We start from the raw sequence: 21,599 nt of genomic DNA on the forward strand, positions 1-21,599 counted from the left end.
GGGCTGGGAGGGAGCTCTTGGTTATGATTAGAGGACATTTATCCCAGAAGATCGCCTCTTGGCTGGTATGCAAACAAGTGCGAATTACGTACCGTCTGAGAAATGTACAGATTCAGGACTGGAGTTAAATTATTCGGAAGAAAATTCAAATTTGATGCCTCGATCACCGATCGACGCTCGATCGGTCGAAGTAGCGCCCTTATTTACGGAACTGAAGTGGCTGCGGCAAAATTGAACGGAGTACCAATCGTTGCTCTGGAATCAACGATACTCACTCATGGAATGCCGTATCCCGATAATTTAAAAACTGCTTTAAAGGTCGAGGAGATAATCAGAAAACAAGTGAGCCCATTTATTATAGACGCTTTTATACCGGTTGTAACTGTTAGTTTTTTATGTTGCAAATTACTTCATAAGATGGATGGAGCATGGTTGACATCCGAACAGCGTCATTTACATCTTTTGTAATTATACTTTAAGTAACTCTTGTTTTTCAGTAAAACTTTATGCAAAGATATTGATTAATACCAAAGCAGTTTCACTCCTTTCTTTGCCCGTGTAGTGAAAGGATTTTGAATATTTTCAGGGGGTAGTTCCAGCTACTATCATTATTTTGGAGGGTAAAGTGCACATTGGAACAAACGAAGAAGTCTTGGAAAAACTATCAAAGAATGAATATGGGCAAACCATAAAATGTTCTCGTAGAGATCTTCCATGGGTGACTTCCCAGAGATTAAATGGTGGTACTACTGTCAGCGGTACAATGTTTATCGCGAAAAAGGCTGGTATTTTCGTTATGGCGACTGGTGGAATCGGAGGTGTACACAGAGGTGCGGCGTCTACGTATGACGTGAGTGCCGATTTAACAGAATTTGGTAAGACACCCGTTGCTGTTGTGTGTGCCGGTGTCAAAGCCATTCTAGATATCGCCAAGACATTGGAATACTTGGTAAGTTGTAATCTTGCAAAATTCATCAATTATTAATGAATAGCTATTGCTTTCGGTTCCTTTTTTCACAAAAAAATATAGCTGTTGCAATAATGAAATATGTAAGAAATAAGTTTTTGGGAATAAGTATAATATTAATAATGCAGGAAACTCTGGGAGTTACCGTTACGACGATAGGAGAATCGGACAAATTTCCTGCATTTTATTGTCACGAGACAGTAGCTGAGATAAAATCTCCTATTAGGGTTTCAAATGCACGAGAAGCAGCGGATATGATAGCTGCTCAGTGGGAATTAGGTCTTAACACGGGGATACTTTTGGCAGTTCCGATACCCAAGGATCAATCCTTGAATCCAGAGATGATAGAATCCGCAATTCAAGAAGCTCTTATGAGATCTCACGAGAAGGGTATCATTGGCAAAGATATTACTCCGTTTCTTCTGAAGGAAGTTAGCAAAATTACAGGAAACAAATCTCTTCAAGCCAGTGAGTATTCGTGCAAAAAAATGATTTCTTATTGTTCCACCTCGAATAAAATTTGAAAACTGAAAATTTAGGATCGTAATGAAATAGATCTTTTGAAATAAGAGTAATTATGTATCGGATGTCTTGTACTTTTCTAGTAATTCCATGTTCCGCATGGATTGTATCGTTAATCTAATTTATGTTCTTGGTTAATGGATTGCTAACTTTTAGCGAGCGTCACAGAAATATTTCACGTTTGTGTTCGCAGACATGGCTCTTGTAAAGAATAATGCAAAAGTGGCTGCAGAAATTGCTTTACACCTTGGTCAAATTCAAAGCAATTGTTTGAAAAATCCACCAGCAGATGTTTCTCCTTCGAGACAGAGTCCTGTAAGTTTAATAACGTTTATAATATTAACACAAAAAATAGGGTTATTTGAAAAGTTATTATAAAACATTACTTAAAAGTCAATTTGTAACACCGTTACTTCTAAGCACCTTCTACCCTTTCTGATTATCACAGGTAGTCATTGGAGGAGCAACACGCGATACGGTATGGCAAATACAGGAGTCCGAGATAAAAGTAAGTTAAGTTTTAACGTCAGTATTATACTAAATAACCAATTTTCCTTATATTCATAATTCATGGTAGTAGCATAGTACGTGTAACAGTATTTACATACAATTACGACTTCATAATATTTATATACACTTAACGTTAATACAAACCAATGAGACAGTACGGGGAAGAGTGATATGTACTGACTGAAAAAGTGAACGGAACAACAAACGGTATCTTAACACTTTTGAGTGATTATACAGTTTAAACAATTCCAGATGAGCCAATTCGATATACGTGCAAGCATTTAAATGGCTTATCAGCAAACCTAATTTTTAATAACCGGGAATGTACGTACGTACGTTGTAAACGTATCAAGCTTTACATTCGTTACCGCTGGAACTTTTAACAATTAGTGCGCACAGTGATTAACACTATTCCCCAATACTTTTAACGCGATAAAACCTAATAGGTCTGTCGTATCACCGAATAAATAAATATATTTAGGAATTCAACAATACGATAATTCAGTTTTAAGCAGGCACTATTCAAAGCTCCCTTTCTCGTTTTTCTCTCACGTTCTCCGACTCGTCGATTAAGTAGAGCGATTACAAAGTTCTAAGTGATGAAAAATCTCCTTAAAACGGTATCGCCTAATTGTTGATACATTGTTCGAGTATAGCGTATAGTTACCGAATGAATTCGTTTCCATTAGAGAGGGGTTCTACGTATTTTGTCTTTGCGTTTCAGTGAAACGAAGGTACTCGTGTTTTCTTCTTCATTACGTACACTATTTAAATGTACGAGGAACTCTTACAGCTTCCCTTTATCCGCGATTAAGAGAGAGAGGGAGACAGTCAACTAATTCATTTCCTTCCATTCCGTATTAGCTGAAACGATTGAAACGTTCACGCGAAACAAAATTTACTCCTTCGAATTGATTTCAGCAAGCTGTCCACCGCTCGGTCAAAAGATTAATTACGACTGCCTACACGATGGTATTCAACTAAAAAGCTGCAATTGCATTTTATGTTTCATCTGAATCTAATTTAAGCCTGTCTTAACGATGCCTGATACGAGGGATATGCGACTCAGAAATTACTGGCCGAAAATGTAACGAGTATAGTTTGTTTAAAATACTTGTTAGCATCAAAACTCGTCGGGATCATTTGCGGACTGAATCGTAATCGCGGACTTTTGATTATCTAAATTGAATCGATAGGTGAAAATGAACGCAGCACTTTCCTTGTATGCTCACAATGGATTTATCCGTGCAACGATACGCCGATCTTTGTTGCCAATCCGTGACTAACCGACATGGATAAATCGTCCATACCGTCACGAGTTAAGAGATGCAGTTGCACCATATTCGCCCAACGCGAGAGCACTGTCGTTGAACGACTTGGCTCTCTTCTACCTAAAGTACTTAAATACAAACGATACGGATAATAATCATTGTACATAATAGTCTTGTATACGCGCACTGGCAGAGGCTGCAGGACCACGCGAGGTGTAAGCTTGGATATCGTATCATCGACTATAGTCATTACGGGTGTATTAAAGGATTTCGACTTCGACGGCCTGAATAGGAACGAACCTGGGAACGAAAAGAGTCCGGATAACGCTCGGTCGAGGGGAAGTGTACGTAAAAGTATAGTCGACACTAAGAGATCGCTGCGCACGTTTCTCGAGTATCGTACCCTGTTACCCATTCCGAACGATCGGGGATTGTTCCAAGCCACGTCCGAGTTGCGTTAGGTATTTACGTTGTCGTCGTCAACGGAGACTGCAAGGATCGGCAATGTTTCTTATCGCGATGGCTTTCGTTGTCGCTACAAACCGGGTCGTTACTCCTCGAGAGAAGTTCCTAAAAGTCATTTTGGCCGTTTCTTCTACAGGCGATCGGGCCTCGATGCCAGCTACCGTTAAATACTATTTACAACCTACCGACGAACTTATCCGCTGCCTTGGCATTTGCATTACGTATTCCTATGGTGATACACTTAAACCTAGCTAGGAAGCCAATTATTCTCATCGTTAACCACCGTTACCCGGGCGTCTCCTTTGAAATAATGCACGGCATGAATTAATACAGACTACTCGTGCTATGCTTCGGCACCGGTTCGATAACGTTTAAGTTACGCAGGAAGGGTCCGAAGGGTCCTCGGCGATGGGCAATATGCGCGGACAACGTCTCGTTCTTTTGATCGCGTTAGAGCTGAATTTCCGATTGAAAACGGACGACAATTTAGAGGTGAGAATCGACCTGGCAGTAGTATCTCACAATATCCCCTTGTAACTATCGTACCTAGTAATATCGTACTTAGAGTAAATAGCAACCGTATGCTTTGGTCGTGTCGCGCGTAGTTAAACTTTTCTGCTAAGACTTACCGAAAGGAAGATCTCCCTCGTACATTGAACTTTGTAATTTCACGAGGTTAAAAGTAGCAGCGTCGTGCGTCCGACCGAATCCGGCCGGGACCTTCCGAATCGGTCTAAGGGGAGCTTGGAAGGAAACGGCGAGCGCGGGTACTTGGACGACGGTGACGATAGTTACGTTACGTATCACTGTGACATACTACGAGTACATTGTGCGGACTGAATTCCCGCGGGACGCGGCGCGCTCCCCCTCGTCGAGCAGCGCTCTTCCTCCAAAGTCGCGTCGCGTTACGTTGTTCCCAGGAAAGCATGTAAAAACGCTGCCGTTAAAAGAAATCTATAAAAGTTGGTCGACCGCTCGGGGACGGAGAAACGAGAATCCGAGGAGCGCGGTCGCGAGGGGAAGCGACCCCTTTCGCCCAGTCTTTTCGACGCGTCCGACGTCTCCGACGTGTTTACGCTAGATTAAACTCGCCCTCGGGGATCTTAGCGTACGTACGAATTTTAATCGGTACCTGCTCGCGGAGGTAGGTCCCCCCTCCCGCCCCGTTGTTGGCTCCGTCCACGGGTTGCACAAAAGTACAAAAGATACGTGAAACTCTGTGCGCTTTTGTATATGCTCCCTCTCGAGGTTGGGGGCAAGTACGTGTGGAGTGTGTGCATACCGGGTGCGGCGACGGCTTGCCTTTCCCGGTCGGCACGTTCGCGACATGGGGACGAATCCTGGAAGAACGGGCCGACCGGCCCGTCGTCGGCACCGTCCGCTTCGATCCGGCGTTTGCGGCCGAGGAAAAGAACCTCTCGCCTTTGGACACGCGGCACGGCTCGACTTGGAATATTCTTCCCAGCAGCACGAGTACTCTGTATCTAAGGAACGGAAGCCGCTACGAATCGCGGCTCGTTGGTTAGATCAAAACGGTACGAGAGTTAACGCTAATCGCTGGAAGTGCGCACACCGTCAGGCAGGCCTGGGTCGGGCGGCCCCGGTCGCCCCTCTTGGTCTCTGGATTAAAAAAAATATCTATCCTTACTTATGTACCGTCGGTCTACCGGGCCTGCGGAGGAAGCGGTTCCAGGCGCCCTTCCACCAGCTCCACGGTCAGGTGCGCCTGCCCTGGGTAGCGTTCGCGCTGGCCCCCGGGCCGGCGCCGTTGGACAGCAGCAGCCTGCGGTTCAACTCGCGCATCTCGTAGTTGTTGTTGCCGTTGCTCTTCTCCCGGGTCCCGGAGTTGTGGTTCGTCGAGGTGGGCGTGATCTCCTCGAGGATCAGAGCGCAGTGGCTGTTGGTGTCGCTGTCCGCCCCGCCGTCCTGCAGATTGCCGGAGAGGAGCGGGTGGCGACCCCCGCCCCCGTCGTCGGCGTGCAGCAGCAGCGTGGCGTTTCCTGAAACCGAGGTTACCGAGGTGAACGGGGTCGGACCGTCGAGTCGCCAGGGGGCTCGGGGCAGAGCCTACCGGAAGGGAGCGCCGAGGCGTTGGTCAGGGTGGAGCGCCTGGCGATGCCGCCGTTGTTGACGCCGTTGTTGACGCCGTTGGCGCCGTCCGAGAGGAGCTGGGGATACTGTTGAGCGAAAGGGGCGACGGCGGCAGCGGCCACGGGGGGAGGAGGTTCCCTCAGGAGCCGTATCTTCTGAATCATCTCACGGATCTCGTAGCGCAAGATCCCGAGAAAGCAGAGCTTAGTGAAGGCGATGACGCAGAAGCCCAGGACGAAGAGCAGGTCCGCGGTCCGGCGCAGCCACCGGGCGAGGGTCTCGTCGCAGCCGCGCGGGTGGGGCGGCTGGCAGGGCTCGTCGCTGAAGTTGCCGGCGGGGCCGCAGCAGGTGGCGGGCCAGCGGCCGCCGCCAAAGTCCTTGGGCCCGGAGACCCCGCAGCAGGAGAACTCCCGCTGCAGCCGGTCCCACTGCTCGCTGAAGCGCGGCTCCTTGGCGTAGTCCGAGTGGAGGCGCAGCTTCAGCGCGGGCCGCAGCTCGGAGCGCATTCGCTCGAAGCGGAAGACCCAGGCCACGCCGATGACGGCGTCGCCGCAGAGTAAGGCCAGCAGGAGCAGCCAGTAGGCGTGCAGGAGGCGGGCGCTCAGCCTCCGGGCGGCCACGCAGCCGAGTAGCTGCACCAGGCCCAGCTGGGTCGCGAGGGCCAGGTAGGCGTAGAGGGCGGTCGGGTCCAGGGCCTTGGGCACTCCGGGGATCAGCTGCCGGCGGGGGTCCCCCGAGAAGAGGAGCGTCTTCGAGACGGCGGCCGCGAAGCCCACCGCGCTGCCCAGGAGCACCACGTTACACGCGTAGATCCAGAGCCGGTAGTATCGCATCGCTGCGGCGCTCTCGCTCGGTCCAGGGCCGCCCTGGGCCCCTCGGGCTCGCGCCCCGCTCCCCGTCCTCGCGTCCGTCGACGACCCGAGGTACGCTGCCACCGACGACGCTGCCGGCGGCGGCTTCGGCGAGCTGCCGATCGTGCCGATCGTCGCTGCTCTCGGGCTGCTCGTCGAGTGGGGGGTGACCGTGCGTTCCAGCAGCATCACCGTCATGCTACCAGCCCGGCCTCGGCGCTACCGCCTACGCGCGACCTCGGAGGGCTTCTCTCGCGGGTCGGGCCTCGCTCCCGTTGCCTTCTGAAATCAGCCGAACCCTTTCATTCCGTCCCGCGGAAGTCTCCCTGGAGTGGCTCACGAACGAGAGGACGAGAGATCACGGTTGTTCCCGGAACGGCGAGCGATCGACCGCTCTACCGAGGCTCTCCGTCTCCGTAATTTCCCCTCGTCCCTGGAAAAGAAGCTTTTCCCCCGTTAGAAGCGAACGAGTGTGGCTCGCGCTCGTATTTCCTTCCCTAAGCCGTACTTAACTCTCCTCTCGTCTAAAGTGCCAATTTCCAACGACAACCGGCGTGACCGTATTGTTCGTTCCTCTTACGAATCGCGAGATTCCGCTTTCTCCGGCCAATGGTCGGTTAAGGAAACGGAACGGGTACCAGCCGGCGGCGCGGAAAGCGAGCCGAGAGGAGACCGAGAAACGGACGAACGCTCAAATTACGCGGATAATGTCGTGCGCTTAATCAGCGGCATGCCAATTTCCCATAGTAACGAGATCGTGCGCGCGGTCGTGAAGTCCAAGCGATTCCATTTCGACGTTCGTTAAAGTCCCGACGGGTTGCCGAGAGACGGAGACTCGGCTCGAAACCGTGCGCGTTCAGTCGCAACGTCCTAGCGTGCAATAGGCAATTCTATTATCGATCTACTTCCTAGCGAGTTCCGGACTCTGGGACAGCGAGAGCGGGCTATATCGCCCAGGGTTCGTGCACGTTGCATTCGCCGCGATCCCTCCGTAAGATTGCCCCGCGAGCATTGCGTGCCCGCCGCGTTAAATGCTCCCCTACGGATCCGCGGATCCGCGGATCCGCGGATCTACGGATCTACGAATGCCGAGATACCACGGCACCCGTTCAGCGGGCGCATCGCGCGAACCGAGGTGGGGAGGAGCTACGTCGAGAAGGGTTGGTCAAGGTCGGGGCAACCTTTTCTTTTCTTATCTTTTCTTTTCTTTTCTTTTCTTTTCTTTTCTTTTCTTTTCTTTTCTTTTCTTTTCTTTTCTTTTCTTTTCTTTTCTTTTCTTTTCTTTTCTTTTTTCTTTTCTTTTCTTTCCCCATCCTTTCCTCCTTACGCCATCAAAAGTAACGCCGGTTTATTTGGAGATACAAGAAATTCGTATATTTTTCCCCGGCGCGACGCCGAGGAAAGCCACGGAAGGGAGACACGTGGGAGACCTTCGACGGAGTTTACGTTATTTCGCGCGGAATAATGCCGAGAGTCTCGAGACCGTTGCTCGAGAAGGATAGGCGCGATAAGCCGTGCACTTCGATACGGCTTCGATGGCGGGAAGGAAAAATCGTTAAAGATAGACGGCCGAGGCGAGGGCGAGAGCATCGTTCGGAAACCGTGTCATTTAACGTTTGACGGAATAGCGACCGGCCCTTGCCAATTCTCCCTCCCTTTCGGTTTCGATCGCCCGATCCGTCCCAAGTGCCGGCACCATCTTCCCGGTGTAGCGACAAGACCTCGACGCTACCCTGGAATCGCGTTACGTAACCCGGAGCCGAGTCGAGCCAACCCGACCTTGCGCGAGGATTAATCGCAGGGCGGGCTCCTTCTCTTTAACGAGGCGAGCGAGGAGAGGACCGGCGGAATCGTGACACGCGACACTTACGGCCGTCGTTCGCCTATTCCCGAAGGACGGGCCGTCGAGTAACGATTTCCCCGGCTTCCCCGACGCGGCCTTGCCAGAGACCCTCGATCGCTACGACGTCGATCCGTTTCGAAACCGGGCCGTTTCTGGCCTCCCCGCGCGACTGCCCCGGAGACGGACGGGCGATATCTTCGTGTCCACTCGAGGCTTTGCAATTTCCTGCCCGTGATAATTTGTCCCCCTCGAGACTCCGATTCGCCTCCCCGCGGCAAGGATAGGGTTTCCTCCGGGGTTCGAGTCGGATCGGACTTGCCAAACCGAGGAAAGCCCCGTCCTCCCCCTTGGCCGCGAGCGACGCGTTCGCTTTTAATATCGATCGTCATTGAGACGATATCCGGGAGGAAGCGCGGTTAAGGTTCATCGGACCGTTCAGGATTAACGTTTACTCTTGCCCTTTTTCCGCGGCCGTCTACGACCAAGGGCGTCCTTGCGGCGTTATCGGCTCGAATCGGACTTTTCGAGAAGCCCCGCGACGAATTAGCGGGAAGAACGAGGATCGTTACTTCATAGAGGGTCCAAAAGGGAGCATTCGCCCGGCCAGAGGCGAGACTTACCCTGGAACCGGATGGCGAGCCGTCAGTCCGGGTCGTCAAGTCGCGTCCATCGGGTCCATCGCGACGCCCCGCTGCTCTCCGGACCGAGTTCGAGTCTTCCTAGCCACGGCCACCCCTCGGACCGGCCCGCGCGGGGCCGACCCGATGGACCCGGACGGTCTTCCTCGAGCGAGCGTCCCGAGGTGCTTCAACTGGATCTCGACCCTGTCGGTCGGCCGCTCATCGCTCCTGGGTGCTTCCGTTCGTTCCTCGGGGAGTCGACCGCATCGTTCCGCGGAGCTTAGGGTCCGGCCCAGGGACCACCCCGAAAATACGGAGTCCCCTCGGCGGCAGCGGGGAGAGGGCCGAGGGACGCGCCGCGGGACGCGCCGGACTGACCGAGTCCGATCCGCGAGGGAGCAGCGCCTGCTTCCTCGGCGGTAGCTGACGTAACTAATGTCGCGGAGCGTGCGCACACCCCTCTGCCTCGGAGCTGTTCGGACATGCTCGGACATGCTCGGACCTGCCCGGACCTGCCCGGACCTGCCCGGACCTGCCCGGACCTGCCCGGACCTGCCCGGACCTGCCGGACCTGCCCGGACCTGCCCGGACCTGCCCGGACCTGCCCGGACCTGCCCGGACCTGCCCGGACCTGCTCGGAGCGGTTCGAAACGCCTGAAAACGCCCGCCGATGTCCCCTGACTGCTCCTGACCGCCCCTGACCGCCAATCAATTTACCCTCATACGAGCGGTGCGATCCAACGCTTCGAAATGTCGGCAATCTCGCGTGCAAAATCATGTCCAGGGCGTAGCGAATGTAAAATGCTTAATTCCCGTCCGATCGAAGCGACAAATTGCGACCGGAGAAAACGAGATAAACGGGGTAGGCTAAGTTTTCGACTCGTTTCGATCATCGTGGCGGTGTTCCGAAAGCTCGATCTCATGTCGAGCGAAATATTTGCGGGTCACTTTCTTCTAATTTACCGATTCCGAAATATCGCGATTGATCGGTATTCCACAAGTAATTTATATAGAATCTACCCGTTGAATCGCGGTTGTCATTTGTGAAATCGGCAAGTCGGTAGCGTTATCGAGCCACGGTTTCGCTGCATCTTCCGCCGAACGGTGGATGTCGCGCGAAATCAATAATCACCTCTGGTGTGTACGCGATTGCAAAAAATGATGTCTGCTTGAATAATCGATTTAATCTTTTCGGTGCAGTTTGATGGAAGAACTCATAAGGGTTTTGGCCGAGAGAGCTGCGGCGGTGTGGCTCGTAACGTAGCGGCTGCTCTAATCGGGCTGGGGATAACGGGGACCAAACTGCTGTCGGTTGTGGGCAATGACGGATCAGGAAAAGCAGTACTCGACAGTCTCGGTGGAAGCAACGATACGTTGCGGGTACTGCCGGGTATAGAAACTGCAAAGTGCGTTCCTTCCAATTCTTATGTCATGTCGCGATTCGTTTATCGATTTCTAGATCATTCCGTCTTCCAGGTACATCGGAATAGTGAACAACGAAGGAGAACTTTTCTGCGGCATCGGGCACACGGAGGCTTTTGACAAAATTAGTCCCGCTTTGATCAGTGATTGTCGACAGCAGCTGTCGTGCGCCAACTTGATCGTTCTCGATGGAAATCCGCCACTACGATCGATTCGAACCGTAATAGACATCGCCAGAAAATCCAAGATTCCGGGTAAGTTCGAAACATTTTTGGTGTACTCCAAACTAATTTTACTTCATTTTTACATGTTGTAGAGAAGCATCGTTAACCAGGGTACATAAATATGTAGCTTAGAACCAAGGAAATGTTGTATAATTGTAGTGGCTATACGACATTTTTTTTTATTCGCTTTGTTGAAACTCCTTACGTTTGCCGTTCAAACTAGTACTTCGTTGTCCTAGTTGTACAATGCCGAAGATTAATCATCTTAATTCTGACTAATGCACAAGGTTTACCGCTTTAAGTTACATTAATTCACAAAAGAATCCAAGGCATTTCCTTAATTCCTAATTCTTTTTTTAGATACTGCTCTAGGCACGATAATACTTATTCTTTAATAATGATTCGATAAATCTATATTACGAAATGTATTAATTGCGTACAGGCACTTTGTGTTTTATACATTTTCTAATTTCATTTTTAGAAAATTTTACGGTCTGTTTTATTTTAAACTGATCGTTAGAAAAAAATCTTAAGAAAAACTTAGCGTTAACTTTACCTATAACTTTTTTTATAGCAATTGTTAGCATACTACTAAAACGTGAATCTAAAACGGACGGTTCGCGTTTTCATATATAACGTTTTTATAATGGACGGAATGAAAGATACGGAAAGGGCCTTGCCTTTCATGAGCTCTATTATAAGAGTAACAGACCCCTATAGATTAACCAAACACTTTCACGGTAGAGCAATTAGAAACTTCATTTATCCTGTTTCCCCTTTTCCAAAAAAGGTTAAAATTATATATAACCGCTGCGCTGCGAACCGTGATGACTTTGAGGATTTGGTTGCATTTGCATTACCAGATTTCTAGATTCCTTGCGTAATCTATAACCTGTTCGGGCATCTAAATATAAAAGAAATGCCCCCAAGGAATGAAACATGAAGGAAATAACTGCAAGACCGAACGACCACGACAAATAATTAAAATTAGGATACATCATCCAATCACGACGCCAACATTGTCCCCCAAAAATGGCTACAGCGAGAAAAAGTAAAACTCCTGAAATCATATAACAAAAATTAGAATTGTTTATTATTAATATATAACTAATGGTACTTTCTAGTACGTTGTATACATACCAGCTGAAATATTGCATACAAATGCAATGCAAGAGAGAAGCCACTCGTACCGTAACACAAATCTCAACGGCCATCTAATTACGATCATGGAAACAATTGTTTGACCCACAAAAGAGAAAATTAAGGCAAGCGTTACAAATGCCTGTACAGTCAACAGCCAGCCTGGTAACAACCATTCCCGGATGACATAAAACTCCTGGGAAAATACATGATGACAGCCATTGAATAATTTATCAAATTGCCAGGCTGGGTACCGAAATTCATGGAAACAGCATTCCCATAATCCCATATGTTTGAAATGACTGAATGTTTCCTGGTATGACTGGATCCAATATGGACTGCAATCATAATGATAAAGTAAAAAACTAAATATATATTTATAATAGCATCATGAATCTTATTGTATTTAAATCGTGATATTTCCTAATATACGTTAAATATATTTTCTTAGATGTGCAAATCACAGGTCTCATAAAAGTTTTCAACCGTTGATTTTATTTATAATAAATCATTATTAATGATAGTTTTTTTTATCATACCTGTGTTTAGAATGTTATAAACATTTTGATAACGTTCGTTGGCTTTTAAATGTTGATATCTTTAATATGAATTATTCCTAAGACGGTTGCTATTTATTTGCCATGGACAAATCAAATACAAACGACTATAGAGCATTCTCAAATATCAAACATTACAGTAACAATGGCTCTATATAATAAATGATTAACATACCTAGTAAATGAAATAACCAACAGCATCAGAGCCACATAGCTAATAATCCCACCAAAAACCACTGCATCTGTTAATTAAATTTATATTTGTAAATCAGTAAATTGAGGTTATATCCGGCGCGAGAAAGTATAACTCAATGATTTATATACATTACTTACTCGACGCTCGGTGATATTCTTGCTTTCCGGCAGTCATGATAGCTTGTTGCCTTTTATTATTATAACATCAATTATGAGTACATTCAAACTTGAAAAAGGATAATTTTACAGCAATTGTTTACCCATTCACAAGATGTGAAGAATATTACTAATGTCACCCGCCACGCCTTACCAAATCGCAGTGTTACCAACCCATCGTGTAACATTCTTTATTTCTCGCAAGATGTCACTTCAATTAACTACAGACTTCTACCTTACCACCTGAAAAAATGAAGAGTGACCATTCAAAGGAAATGTTTACTGAAATCGACAACTTCCAATCCAGTGATCCAACGTAATTGAATAAAGTCTTCTCTTCTTTTGCAAAACAGATTTGTCTCAACTATACAAAATTAAAAGACAATGTATTTGTTGTGCCTTCTGAGTTATTTATAATTCTGAAAACAAGAAAATCTTGACATAGTTGTTTTATTTGTACAAAAGTATTTCACATATAAATCTTTGATCATAATTTTGTACTTATTAATGAATACAATAATCATATTATCCAATTTAAAATATTGGTATTATACATTTATGAGAAATGTAACGTCATAGAAAAGGCTTTTAAAAATATTTGGTGTTTTATTTAAATCTATGATTGTGCATCATTATGCTATGTCTCTTTTCAGAAGGTAGATCACTGAAGATAGATACTAAATACTATTAACAATCAATAGTTCTAATCTTACAAAGCTTCGAACAATTCTTAAATATTTAAAATAACCTATGGACGGATGATGAAAAAGTCTCATATGGGATTTTATGTATATTAACAAGTCACGGATACTTGTGCAAAGTTTGCATGTATCGCAAAACTTGATCGTTAGATTGTTTTTCTCATTTCTTAATATTCAGGCACGAGATTCGAGTTGGAAGCGCATTTGTGATTCTTTTAGATAATCACGTTTTTTGCGCTGGACCGTAGCTTCAACTAAGAAAAGCAAACTAGTTATTAAAGCTAACACACTACCGATAACACCTATAACGAATGACCACCCAAAGAAATTGTTTTCATGACCAGGCATCCACCCGTCTGCATTTCCAAAACACGCAAAGATAATTACTGCCTGGCAGCCACTAATTCCACTGGCCAACAGCAGAAAACCAATTAGTAATATCAATTGAACGTATCGTTGCTGTTCGGGGTCGCAGCATAGAACAAACAATAAGATCAATCCAAAAGACACGAGACACAGGAGGAAACATAACGTGAAGAAGAACTGCGTGGCTATCATGAATGCTGGAACAAAATAATGCTTCGTGAAACCATGTTACAGTTATAACAAAGACCAGTACCTAGTATCGAAAAACTAAACACGTACGTGGTAAAAGAAAGTCACGAATATCAGAGTAGCCCGTGGTGAATGGGTCGTACACCCACCTACAGCCGACGAAGAAACGTCTAGGTGCATCGGCCTCTTGAGGGTTAGGAAGGGATCGAAAACAATGTTGCCAAAGGCCTAGCTTATTGAGTTGTGCCCCGGTAATTCGGGCATCGCTCACTAACCACGACGGAGTCCCGAAAGCGACGCAAACGCAGATCAGTGTTACCCCAAAGAGCAGCACGCCGACTTTACCGGAAAGACTTCTTTTCTGCATTGTTACTGAACCTCAGCGGCAACGATAGTCGTCACAAAATTAGAATTAAGTAAAATGACACGATGGATAAGCACAGTTTCAGTCAGACTTTGTCAGATCCCACGTTAACCACACCCAAGTACTCGTGCCATCTGTCACCACCGGCCGCCATATTGAAGGAGCAAGGTGCAGCCCAACCCAACCTCAATGTCTCACCGTAAACACTGAACCGTAATGGAACACGGCGTCGGGTCGAGGAAACGAGAGAGAACACTGTAGAACTGGACGTGCGCTTGCACGTCAACGTTGACTACATGTAACTGCACTAACGTGGGAAAACGGGAACGAACGCTTTCGATTCCTTTATCCTTACCGAAAGACAGCAGCTAAAGGCCGCGTTAATTAGTTAATTAAATTTCCTCATTTATTCCATTTCGTCGTTATACAATTTTGTACAATGCCATCCAATGCCATTCATTAAGCTTGACACTCCCATTTCACCTTCACGGATACGCATTTAAATGGAACGAAGAACGTAACGATACCCAGAGTGAAATGATATCGGAAGTGTGATAACCATGATTTATGCTTTCGGTCAAGGTCTTTTTTACGTATTTTATAACGCGTTCCAGTTAATTATGTATCTTATGAATCTACCTCAATAACGGAAATTGACTTCATCGATAAAAGCAAGTCGTCATTCGCACGTATTTAGCAAACTAAATGCTTTTACGCGTACGTCACCGAATTCAAATTTTACAACTTAATCCAAGGCTGAAGAAATCTTAGAAAATTTGTCGCTCTCCCACCTAAATACGTACGTTGTGTTTTTTATAACTTTAAAAATTACAAGACAAGGAAAATTGACATGATTATAAACCATCTTATTATTTCATTTTATAAAAAGGTACAATGAATGACAGAAACCTTCCTACGCATTGTACCTTTCTTTTTTTTTTAAAAGGTACATATGAAAAGAAGACACTTTGTATCTTGTTTTGTGCAACACATGCGTAAATATTATATGTACTTTTACTTAAATTATTCTTAATATTAATGGACGGAATACAAGTGCTATGGTCCCTTCTCTGACTTAAATGCAATATAACCAAAATTTAAATATGAATATCATTTTTTTTATAATCAAACTTTTCTGTTAACATATACATCAAACTTATGAATGTCTCATGGACAGATATTGCAAACAAAATTTGCAAGAAAAGTATGAAGTTAGAACAGCATGCTTGCCGTTGATACTAATAAAAAGAGATATCAAAAGTATTTCATACTTGCAATAAGAAGTGACCAAACGTATACAATTACCTGATACATATCAAATCAATGAAGCTATATAAGAATAATTGAATCTATGTATAAATATTCAATTGTGCTTCTGACATATTATGTACATAGTTTTCCGGAGATTACCTTAATCGACATAGATCACCTTGTCAATGCATTTCTTCAAGGCACTAATTGCTATATAAAAAGCAGATACTGCAATCAATCGGTGAATTATATATTAATGTGCGTTTTATGTTCTTCCCCCAGAATCCTTTCTTGCTTCTTTTTGAACCTCTTTCCTTCAGTTAAGAATAAAATTCCTGCAGCCACGAGTGTAAAACTGCCGATTACTGCCAAAGCATAAGACCACCCGATGTTATTGTGCTCCCAATTGGGCATCCAGTCCCGGCCATCTCCTTTCGCTCCAAAAATAATAACCGAGATAATACCACAAATACCAGCCAGAGTTAAATTCGCTCCAGTTGCCCACAAGAGTAACTGGTACTTATTGTGCTGCCGAGAGCAGCAAGTATAAAGAATAGTTAAGAAACCTCCTACTAGGAGTAACGTCATACACAAAGTAAAGAAGAATTGAGTCGCTACAAAGAAATCTGGTAACAGAATATCGTGAATTATGTAGTATTCTTCTTCAAAGACCCACCAACAGCTGGAAAATCTTGTATCGTACAAATGCCGTGGATCTTGGAATCTTTGGAAACAAACTTGCCATAATCCTGAAAGCCAAACGTTAGACACAAATGTTGAGATTATACGTATCGGAAAACATTATGTTGCTAATTCAACATGCTATCCCGTTTACGGTCGAATCTTTGATTTGTTGAATTATTTATGATTTTATGTTTGTTACCGTCGCAACTTGTGAATTTAATTACCTATCTTAATGAACCTGGGGTTTTCCAATTTGCCATCAGTCTCCAGCCAATTGGGTGTGGTGAATGCAATCACAACTAAAATGAAAGCCACGGCCGTGCAGGCAACGGCTACTTTTCCTGTTTTTGATTTTCCCATTTTCTCTTGCTATCCGTCCAATTAAAAATTTATTAAAGACACTTCCGCGACATTAACTCCTTTCGCGAAACGAAATAATTTGAGATTCTTGACTACGGTTGGCCACAATGCTAGTAGTGACGCTCTCTTGTTGCGCTGCACGATGTTTTTGACTAGAGGTTAAGTCACAAACTTCAAAGAGTAATGTTTTCAGCATCTTCTTAGTTTTCCACATTATTCATTATACAATATCCCGTAACCGAAACCATGGACTTCTAATAGTACGACGATCGAATTATAAGGTACGATGATATTTACATCTATAAACGATTCTTATTATTTTCAGTTTGGTACGAGCCCACAACGATATGCAAAGCGACTGCACTATTTGAGGCTGGAGATGAATGGAAGAATACTGTTCATTTTATTTCACCTAATGTAAATGAATTACTGTCAATAGCAAAATGTTTTAATATACACATACCGGATAAATCAGACTTAAGCATAGAAAGAATAGAGAAAATTGCAGAGCAATTGGCAGAAGACATTCCAGTCGTTATAACAACTTTAGGTATACAGGGTGTATTGGTAGGTTTTTCACTTTTTATTATTCTTCCAAGTTACTTTCATTTTGAAAGAAAGTAGTAAAAACTGTATAGTGGTATGTGACGAATACCATATAAAAATATTAGTTGACTTTGAAAGAAATTTTTCTGTGTACATTCAGACTCTCTTTTGTATAATAGTAATAATTTCTATCGTTAATTCTTTGCAGGTGACACGGAGAGGTTTAAGAAATGATCCTTTCTACCAGTCAGAATCGCTACTTGAAAGGGGCCCCCTACAATCCCATTTGTATCCTTCACATTTTAAACTTTCTGAAGACAATCAGCCATTGAGCGTAACTGGTTGCGGTGATTGTCTAGCTGCTGGAATTATTTGTGGGATTCTTCAAAATTTAAGCGAAGCTCATTGCGTTTCACTTGGTCTACAAGCAGCAGTTCTTTCGTTAAAGTCTTTGCATCCAGTGCCTTCTACATTATCTGAACTGCGAAACTTTGTCGATCTCATGGGGAAGTAATGTACTTGATATTTAAACTTTACATTCTTAAAGAATGTTTTTTAAATATAATTAAAGTAACATATGTGTAAGTACTGACCATTTATACTTTTGTATTGTATACTTATAAGTAAATAGCGATAAACCACTTTTATATTCATCTCATGATTTATACAAGTCCATGGAGATACCCTGGTATAAATATACTCGGTAACTATGCATTCTTCTTTTTTCTTTTACTGTGAACCTTACCACCCCAATCTGCTACAAATTTTGCTACGTTAAACTTTCGTTGACAGCCTTTATAATTCATATACCTTATTTTTCCAAATACATTTCTTTCCTTCCACCCTTGATCATGAATTCCACAAATTGACCACATACAGCCTAGAAATAAGAATTGAACTTATAAGTATTACAAACAGACATCACGTGCATAGGAAAATCTTAATCCGTCTCTTAAAATACAACTAACCAACGTATCCATTTGGATCGCATCCATCTATACTGTACTTGTCATTTAAATAAATAGACCATTCAAGAGCTTGCTCAGGTGTACGAGTCCATTCCAATATTTTCTTAGACCAGTACATTCTTAAAAATCCATGCATCTTTCCCATACACATCAACTGATTTTGAGCAGAATTCCATAAATCATCGTGAGTTAACGAGGCTTCCAGTTCATGTAAATCATAAATGTATTCTCTCTTGTCGTTGCTGAATTAACAATAACTTTTAAGATTCCATTCTTATTTATGTGGGTGCTACATATAAAGAAATTGCAACATAAATTAAAAACAAAGGTAATATCTTTTACGTGCAGTACATACCGGTGAAAGTTTAAAGTATCTATTGCCCATTTATTTGCTCCTTGTAAATTGTCATAATTTTCATTATAGAAACAAAAATTATCACTTAATTCCCTTCTGATAATTGCTTCTTCCATAAAGGCTTCAACGGATTGCTTGAATTTACATTTATACTTTTGCACTTCTATGATACACCGTTGAACGGATATCATACCAAAGTGAAACCACGGTGACAAATTACTAGTAACGTTTTCTACAGGATCATTACGTTTTAGGTAATAATCTTTTAAACGATCCATTAGAAAAGTTTCAAACTGGTTGATGCCTGCTTTATACCCAGGTGTTAACCAAGTAAGTTCAGCAATTGATTCTGCTTGTACATCATTTAGAGCAGTTTCCCAATTGATGTCTTCAAATTGTTCAGAAGCCTTATACGGATGCTTAATAACTGGGGGAAATTCGGTAAGAAACTGATCTATTTGTGAATTGATTTTGTTCCTAATGGTACGTGCAGAATATTCCAATTTGTTAGATGTAATCCAACAAGGTATAATGTTATGTGCATCAACCTGAAAAGAACTCTATCATAATGTAACAAAATAGATGAAGACATACCGTAAGTTAATGTCACGAATAAATAAATATCCTAATTACTTGACATATTGGAATTTCACAGGGAATCATTCCCTTTAAATCATTTATCCATCTGATTGGCAGTCGTAATGGAGAAAAATCTGTAACTACACCTCCAATGTTGTACTTGCTTATAAATTCTGCGATCGCTAGACTTGGCTCTCCATGTAGAAGGTGAAAATTTATATTTAACTGGTTACATTCTATTGCAACTTCGTTTAAACCTTTCAAGAGAAATCTATACTGTCTTGTTGTTGAACTTAAAAATTTAGATAATATGCAAAAGCAAACATGCAGAGGCACACGATTCTTTATCGCAATCTTTTGTGCGAATAAAAATGCCCAGTTATCTAAAAATTGAAACTTTAGGATTATCTTTATTTCCATTTTGTGTTAAGGATAGGTCGAGATGATCTTATAGATTATACAAAAAATACTGTACAAACGATGTACCCTGAACTCGAGCATCGCGAAACATCCAATACAAGATCCCTCTGCACTTTTTAGTCACTTCTTTGATGTTTGTTATAATTCTAATTCTTTTTTTATCAAATTTAAATGTCATGACAGATGCAGCAGCCTGTAAATGATATACACAATTTTTTGCCATTTATTCATTATGACATTACGGAAAATATGTTTCCTTACATTTTTTCTGTTGTTTAATATTATAGTCTGTAAAGTTGAAGTTTTTTGTTTTTTTATTGAAGGTTTTTCGTTCATCTTGTATGTCATGCACAATTTAAACAGCAAAATATACCGATGGATCCATTCAAATTAATTTCACTAAGTAGTAATGGGCAGTAATGGGACATCATGCGAGTGACAAGTATTTATGTCAATCATAAATTAGAAAAATGACAAAAGAAACATTACGACGATCAACTTGGGGGTCTATCACGTAAAGCAAATTGAGCGAAAATGTGAAAAATGAGTAGCTGACGGTATTATGGACCGTTTTTGGTGGTGATAATGCGAGATCATTCATGTGAACTGGCTCGACACAAAAGCGAAATGATGAAGCATGCAAGAAAAGAGAAAAATAAGCGCCGTGAACGCCATCTTCCACGGATTGACACCGAAATTCAAAATGGAAAACTTCCTGGGTTGTCTTGATTTTTGGCAATAATCGTATTCGGAGACGCAATAATAACCTCAAGAAGAAGAAGGGAATTACGTGATGCCTCAGACCCATTTTCATTAGAAGGAAGAGAATTTACTAGTCTGTATGGGTTAATTTTTGTTATTCTCTCTTTTGTATATCTCCTCGAAAAAAATCGCAGCCACTAGCTCGAGAGATCAATTTAAATCGAACATCCTTCCCCATCAAGATACTGTGGACGCAATTCGCATCGCGAAAAAAATTCCCAAACATCCTTTAACATATTTTAACATCTTCTACCAACAAGTGCAGCGAGCTTGATTTCGATTAACTGCCCATGATGATTTTACCAAAAATGGCTGCTTCCAGGTGATCCACCTAAACCTGCAAAGGGGCACAAAAGTACAGGTAAAACGGAACATTGAAGAAACACCAGTAAGTCGCCAGATTCTTCGAAGTGGCCCACCTAAAGCTGAAAGGGAACACAAAGGCGCAAACGAATCCATTGGGAAAGCGAGAAAGAGACGGTGATACAAAAGCTAATAACTTACTAAAGTTACCATTAAAGTCAAGAATGTTTCGCAGTGCATCGATCTCGTATAATTGACCAAGTAAAAATGTATTCAATTATACATTACTTGGCGTGACAAAAATCTAATATATTTATCTTACTTAAATGCAGATTCGAGAAAATTTCATGAAAACGATAGTTCACCGTCTCTCCCCGTCAATCCAGACAGAAGGATATATAAAAAATGAGAGGGACAACGTGGTGAAAAAAATGGATGACTGTCCATTCGAAAAAATGGAAGGTCATCGTAGTTGCCCTCTTCTTAAGGGGCCGCTTCGGCATATAGCCTCTTCGACTCTTGCAGTCTCTTCGGGCAGAGCCCCCTACGTCTCGAACGCTTGGCAATCCCCTGATTTGTCGGATTAATAATAAAAAAAAATCACTCGCGGGGAGATCTAAAAGCTAGCAAAGCGACGACCTGCGATCCGAGGATGCGCAGTCCGTTCGTATTGTACATTTATTCGATTCCCAAGCGCGGTCTAATTAATTTCAGTCCCGAAAGAAAATTTTTACAATCGCGGATATATCACAGGGTAGACATCCTCCGCGCTTCCGGCAGCGCGGACGATGGAAAATTACGCCAGGTTCAGGATCTCCTCCCAAACCCCCAGGAAGAGATCCCGCCCTGGCCCTGCCTGCTTACATCTGGACATTCACTCAAGACAACTGACCTACCTCCCTAGCTATATCTAAAAG

At 43.8% G+C, this 21,599-nt stretch overlaps 6 protein-coding genes across 8 annotated transcripts; 1 reads left to right on the top strand and 5 right to left on the bottom strand.

Moving 5' to 3' along the window:
- Positions 1 to 81: 81 nt before the first annotated feature.
- Positions 82 to 17,942, top strand: LOC105695638 (pseudouridine-metabolizing bifunctional protein C1861.05). Its single transcript, XM_012417387.2, has 9 exons — positions 82 to 342; positions 587 to 949; positions 1,096 to 1,435; positions 1,683 to 1,804; positions 1,938 to 1,997; positions 10,341 to 10,546; positions 10,617 to 10,816; positions 17,075 to 17,316; positions 17,504 to 17,942. Exons 1-9 carry the CDS (start codon positions 103 to 105, stop codon positions 17,807 to 17,809), a joined length of 2,079 nt encoding a protein of 692 aa, XP_012272810.1. The 5' UTR covers positions 82 to 102; the 3' UTR covers positions 17,810 to 17,942.
- Positions 2,006 to 9,606, bottom strand: LOC105695641. Of its 2 annotated transcripts, XM_012417391.1 has the most exons (3): positions 9,141 to 9,606; positions 5,807 to 6,959; positions 2,006 to 5,735 (listed from the first exon to the last, which is right to left on the bottom strand). In XM_012417391.1, the coding sequence occupies exons 2-3, from the start codon at positions 6,873 to 6,875 to the stop codon at positions 5,452 to 5,454; spliced, it is 1,353 nt and encodes a 450-aa protein (XP_012272814.1). In that variant the 5' UTR covers positions 6,876 to 6,959; positions 9,141 to 9,606; the 3' UTR covers positions 2,006 to 5,451. The 2 variants fall into 2 exon arrangements, with proteins under 2 accessions (XP_012272814.1, XP_012272813.1); XM_012417390.1 differs by lacking the exon at positions 9,141 to 9,606 and having other exon boundaries at positions 5,807 to 7,184.
- LOC105695642 lies at positions 10,959 to 12,999 on the bottom strand. The gene is made up of 4 exons (XM_012417392.2): positions 12,817 to 12,999; positions 12,659 to 12,725; positions 11,927 to 12,264; positions 10,959 to 11,846 (listed from the first exon to the last, which is right to left on the bottom strand). The coding sequence occupies exons 1-4, from the start codon at positions 12,851 to 12,853 to the stop codon at positions 11,584 to 11,586; spliced, it is 705 nt and encodes a 234-aa protein (XP_012272815.1). The 5' UTR covers positions 12,854 to 12,999; the 3' UTR covers positions 10,959 to 11,583.
- On the bottom strand, positions 13,268 to 14,783 carry LOC105695644. Its single transcript, XM_012417395.2, has 2 exons — positions 14,181 to 14,783; positions 13,268 to 14,098 (listed from the first exon to the last, which is right to left on the bottom strand). The coding sequence occupies exons 1-2, from the start codon at positions 14,455 to 14,457 to the stop codon at positions 13,710 to 13,712; spliced, it is 666 nt and encodes a 221-aa protein (XP_012272818.1). The 5' UTR covers positions 14,458 to 14,783; the 3' UTR covers positions 13,268 to 13,709.
- Positions 14,839 to 16,900, bottom strand: LOC105695645. Its single transcript, XM_012417396.2, has 2 exons — positions 16,614 to 16,900; positions 14,839 to 16,454 (listed from the first exon to the last, which is right to left on the bottom strand). Exons 1-2 carry the CDS (start codon positions 16,747 to 16,749, stop codon positions 15,952 to 15,954), a joined length of 639 nt encoding a protein of 212 aa, XP_012272819.1. The 5' UTR covers positions 16,750 to 16,900; the 3' UTR covers positions 14,839 to 15,951.
- LOC105695639 (deoxyribodipyrimidine photo-lyase) lies at positions 17,878 to 20,123 on the bottom strand. Of its 2 annotated transcripts, none has more exons than XM_012417388.1 (6): positions 19,879 to 20,123; positions 19,684 to 19,810; positions 19,252 to 19,580; positions 18,619 to 19,178; positions 18,264 to 18,505; positions 17,878 to 18,175 (listed from the first exon to the last, which is right to left on the bottom strand). In XM_012417388.1, the coding sequence occupies exons 1-6, from the start codon at positions 19,963 to 19,965 to the stop codon at positions 18,003 to 18,005; spliced, it is 1,518 nt and encodes a 505-aa protein (XP_012272811.1). In that variant the 5' UTR covers positions 19,966 to 20,123; the 3' UTR covers positions 17,878 to 18,002. The 2 variants fall into 2 exon arrangements, with proteins under 2 accessions (XP_012272811.1, XP_012272812.1); XM_012417389.1 differs by having other exon boundaries at positions 18,619 to 19,166; positions 19,879 to 20,121.
- Positions 20,124 to 21,599: the final 1,476 nt, after the last annotated feature.

Source organism: Orussus abietinus, unplaced genomic scaffold (genome assembly GCF_000612105.2).
Source record: "Orussus abietinus isolate OABI.00-Male unplaced genomic scaffold, Oabi_2.0 scaffold4, whole genome shotgun sequence".
NCBI classification, from domain to species: Eukaryota; Metazoa; Arthropoda; class Insecta; order Hymenoptera; family Orussidae; genus Orussus; species Orussus abietinus.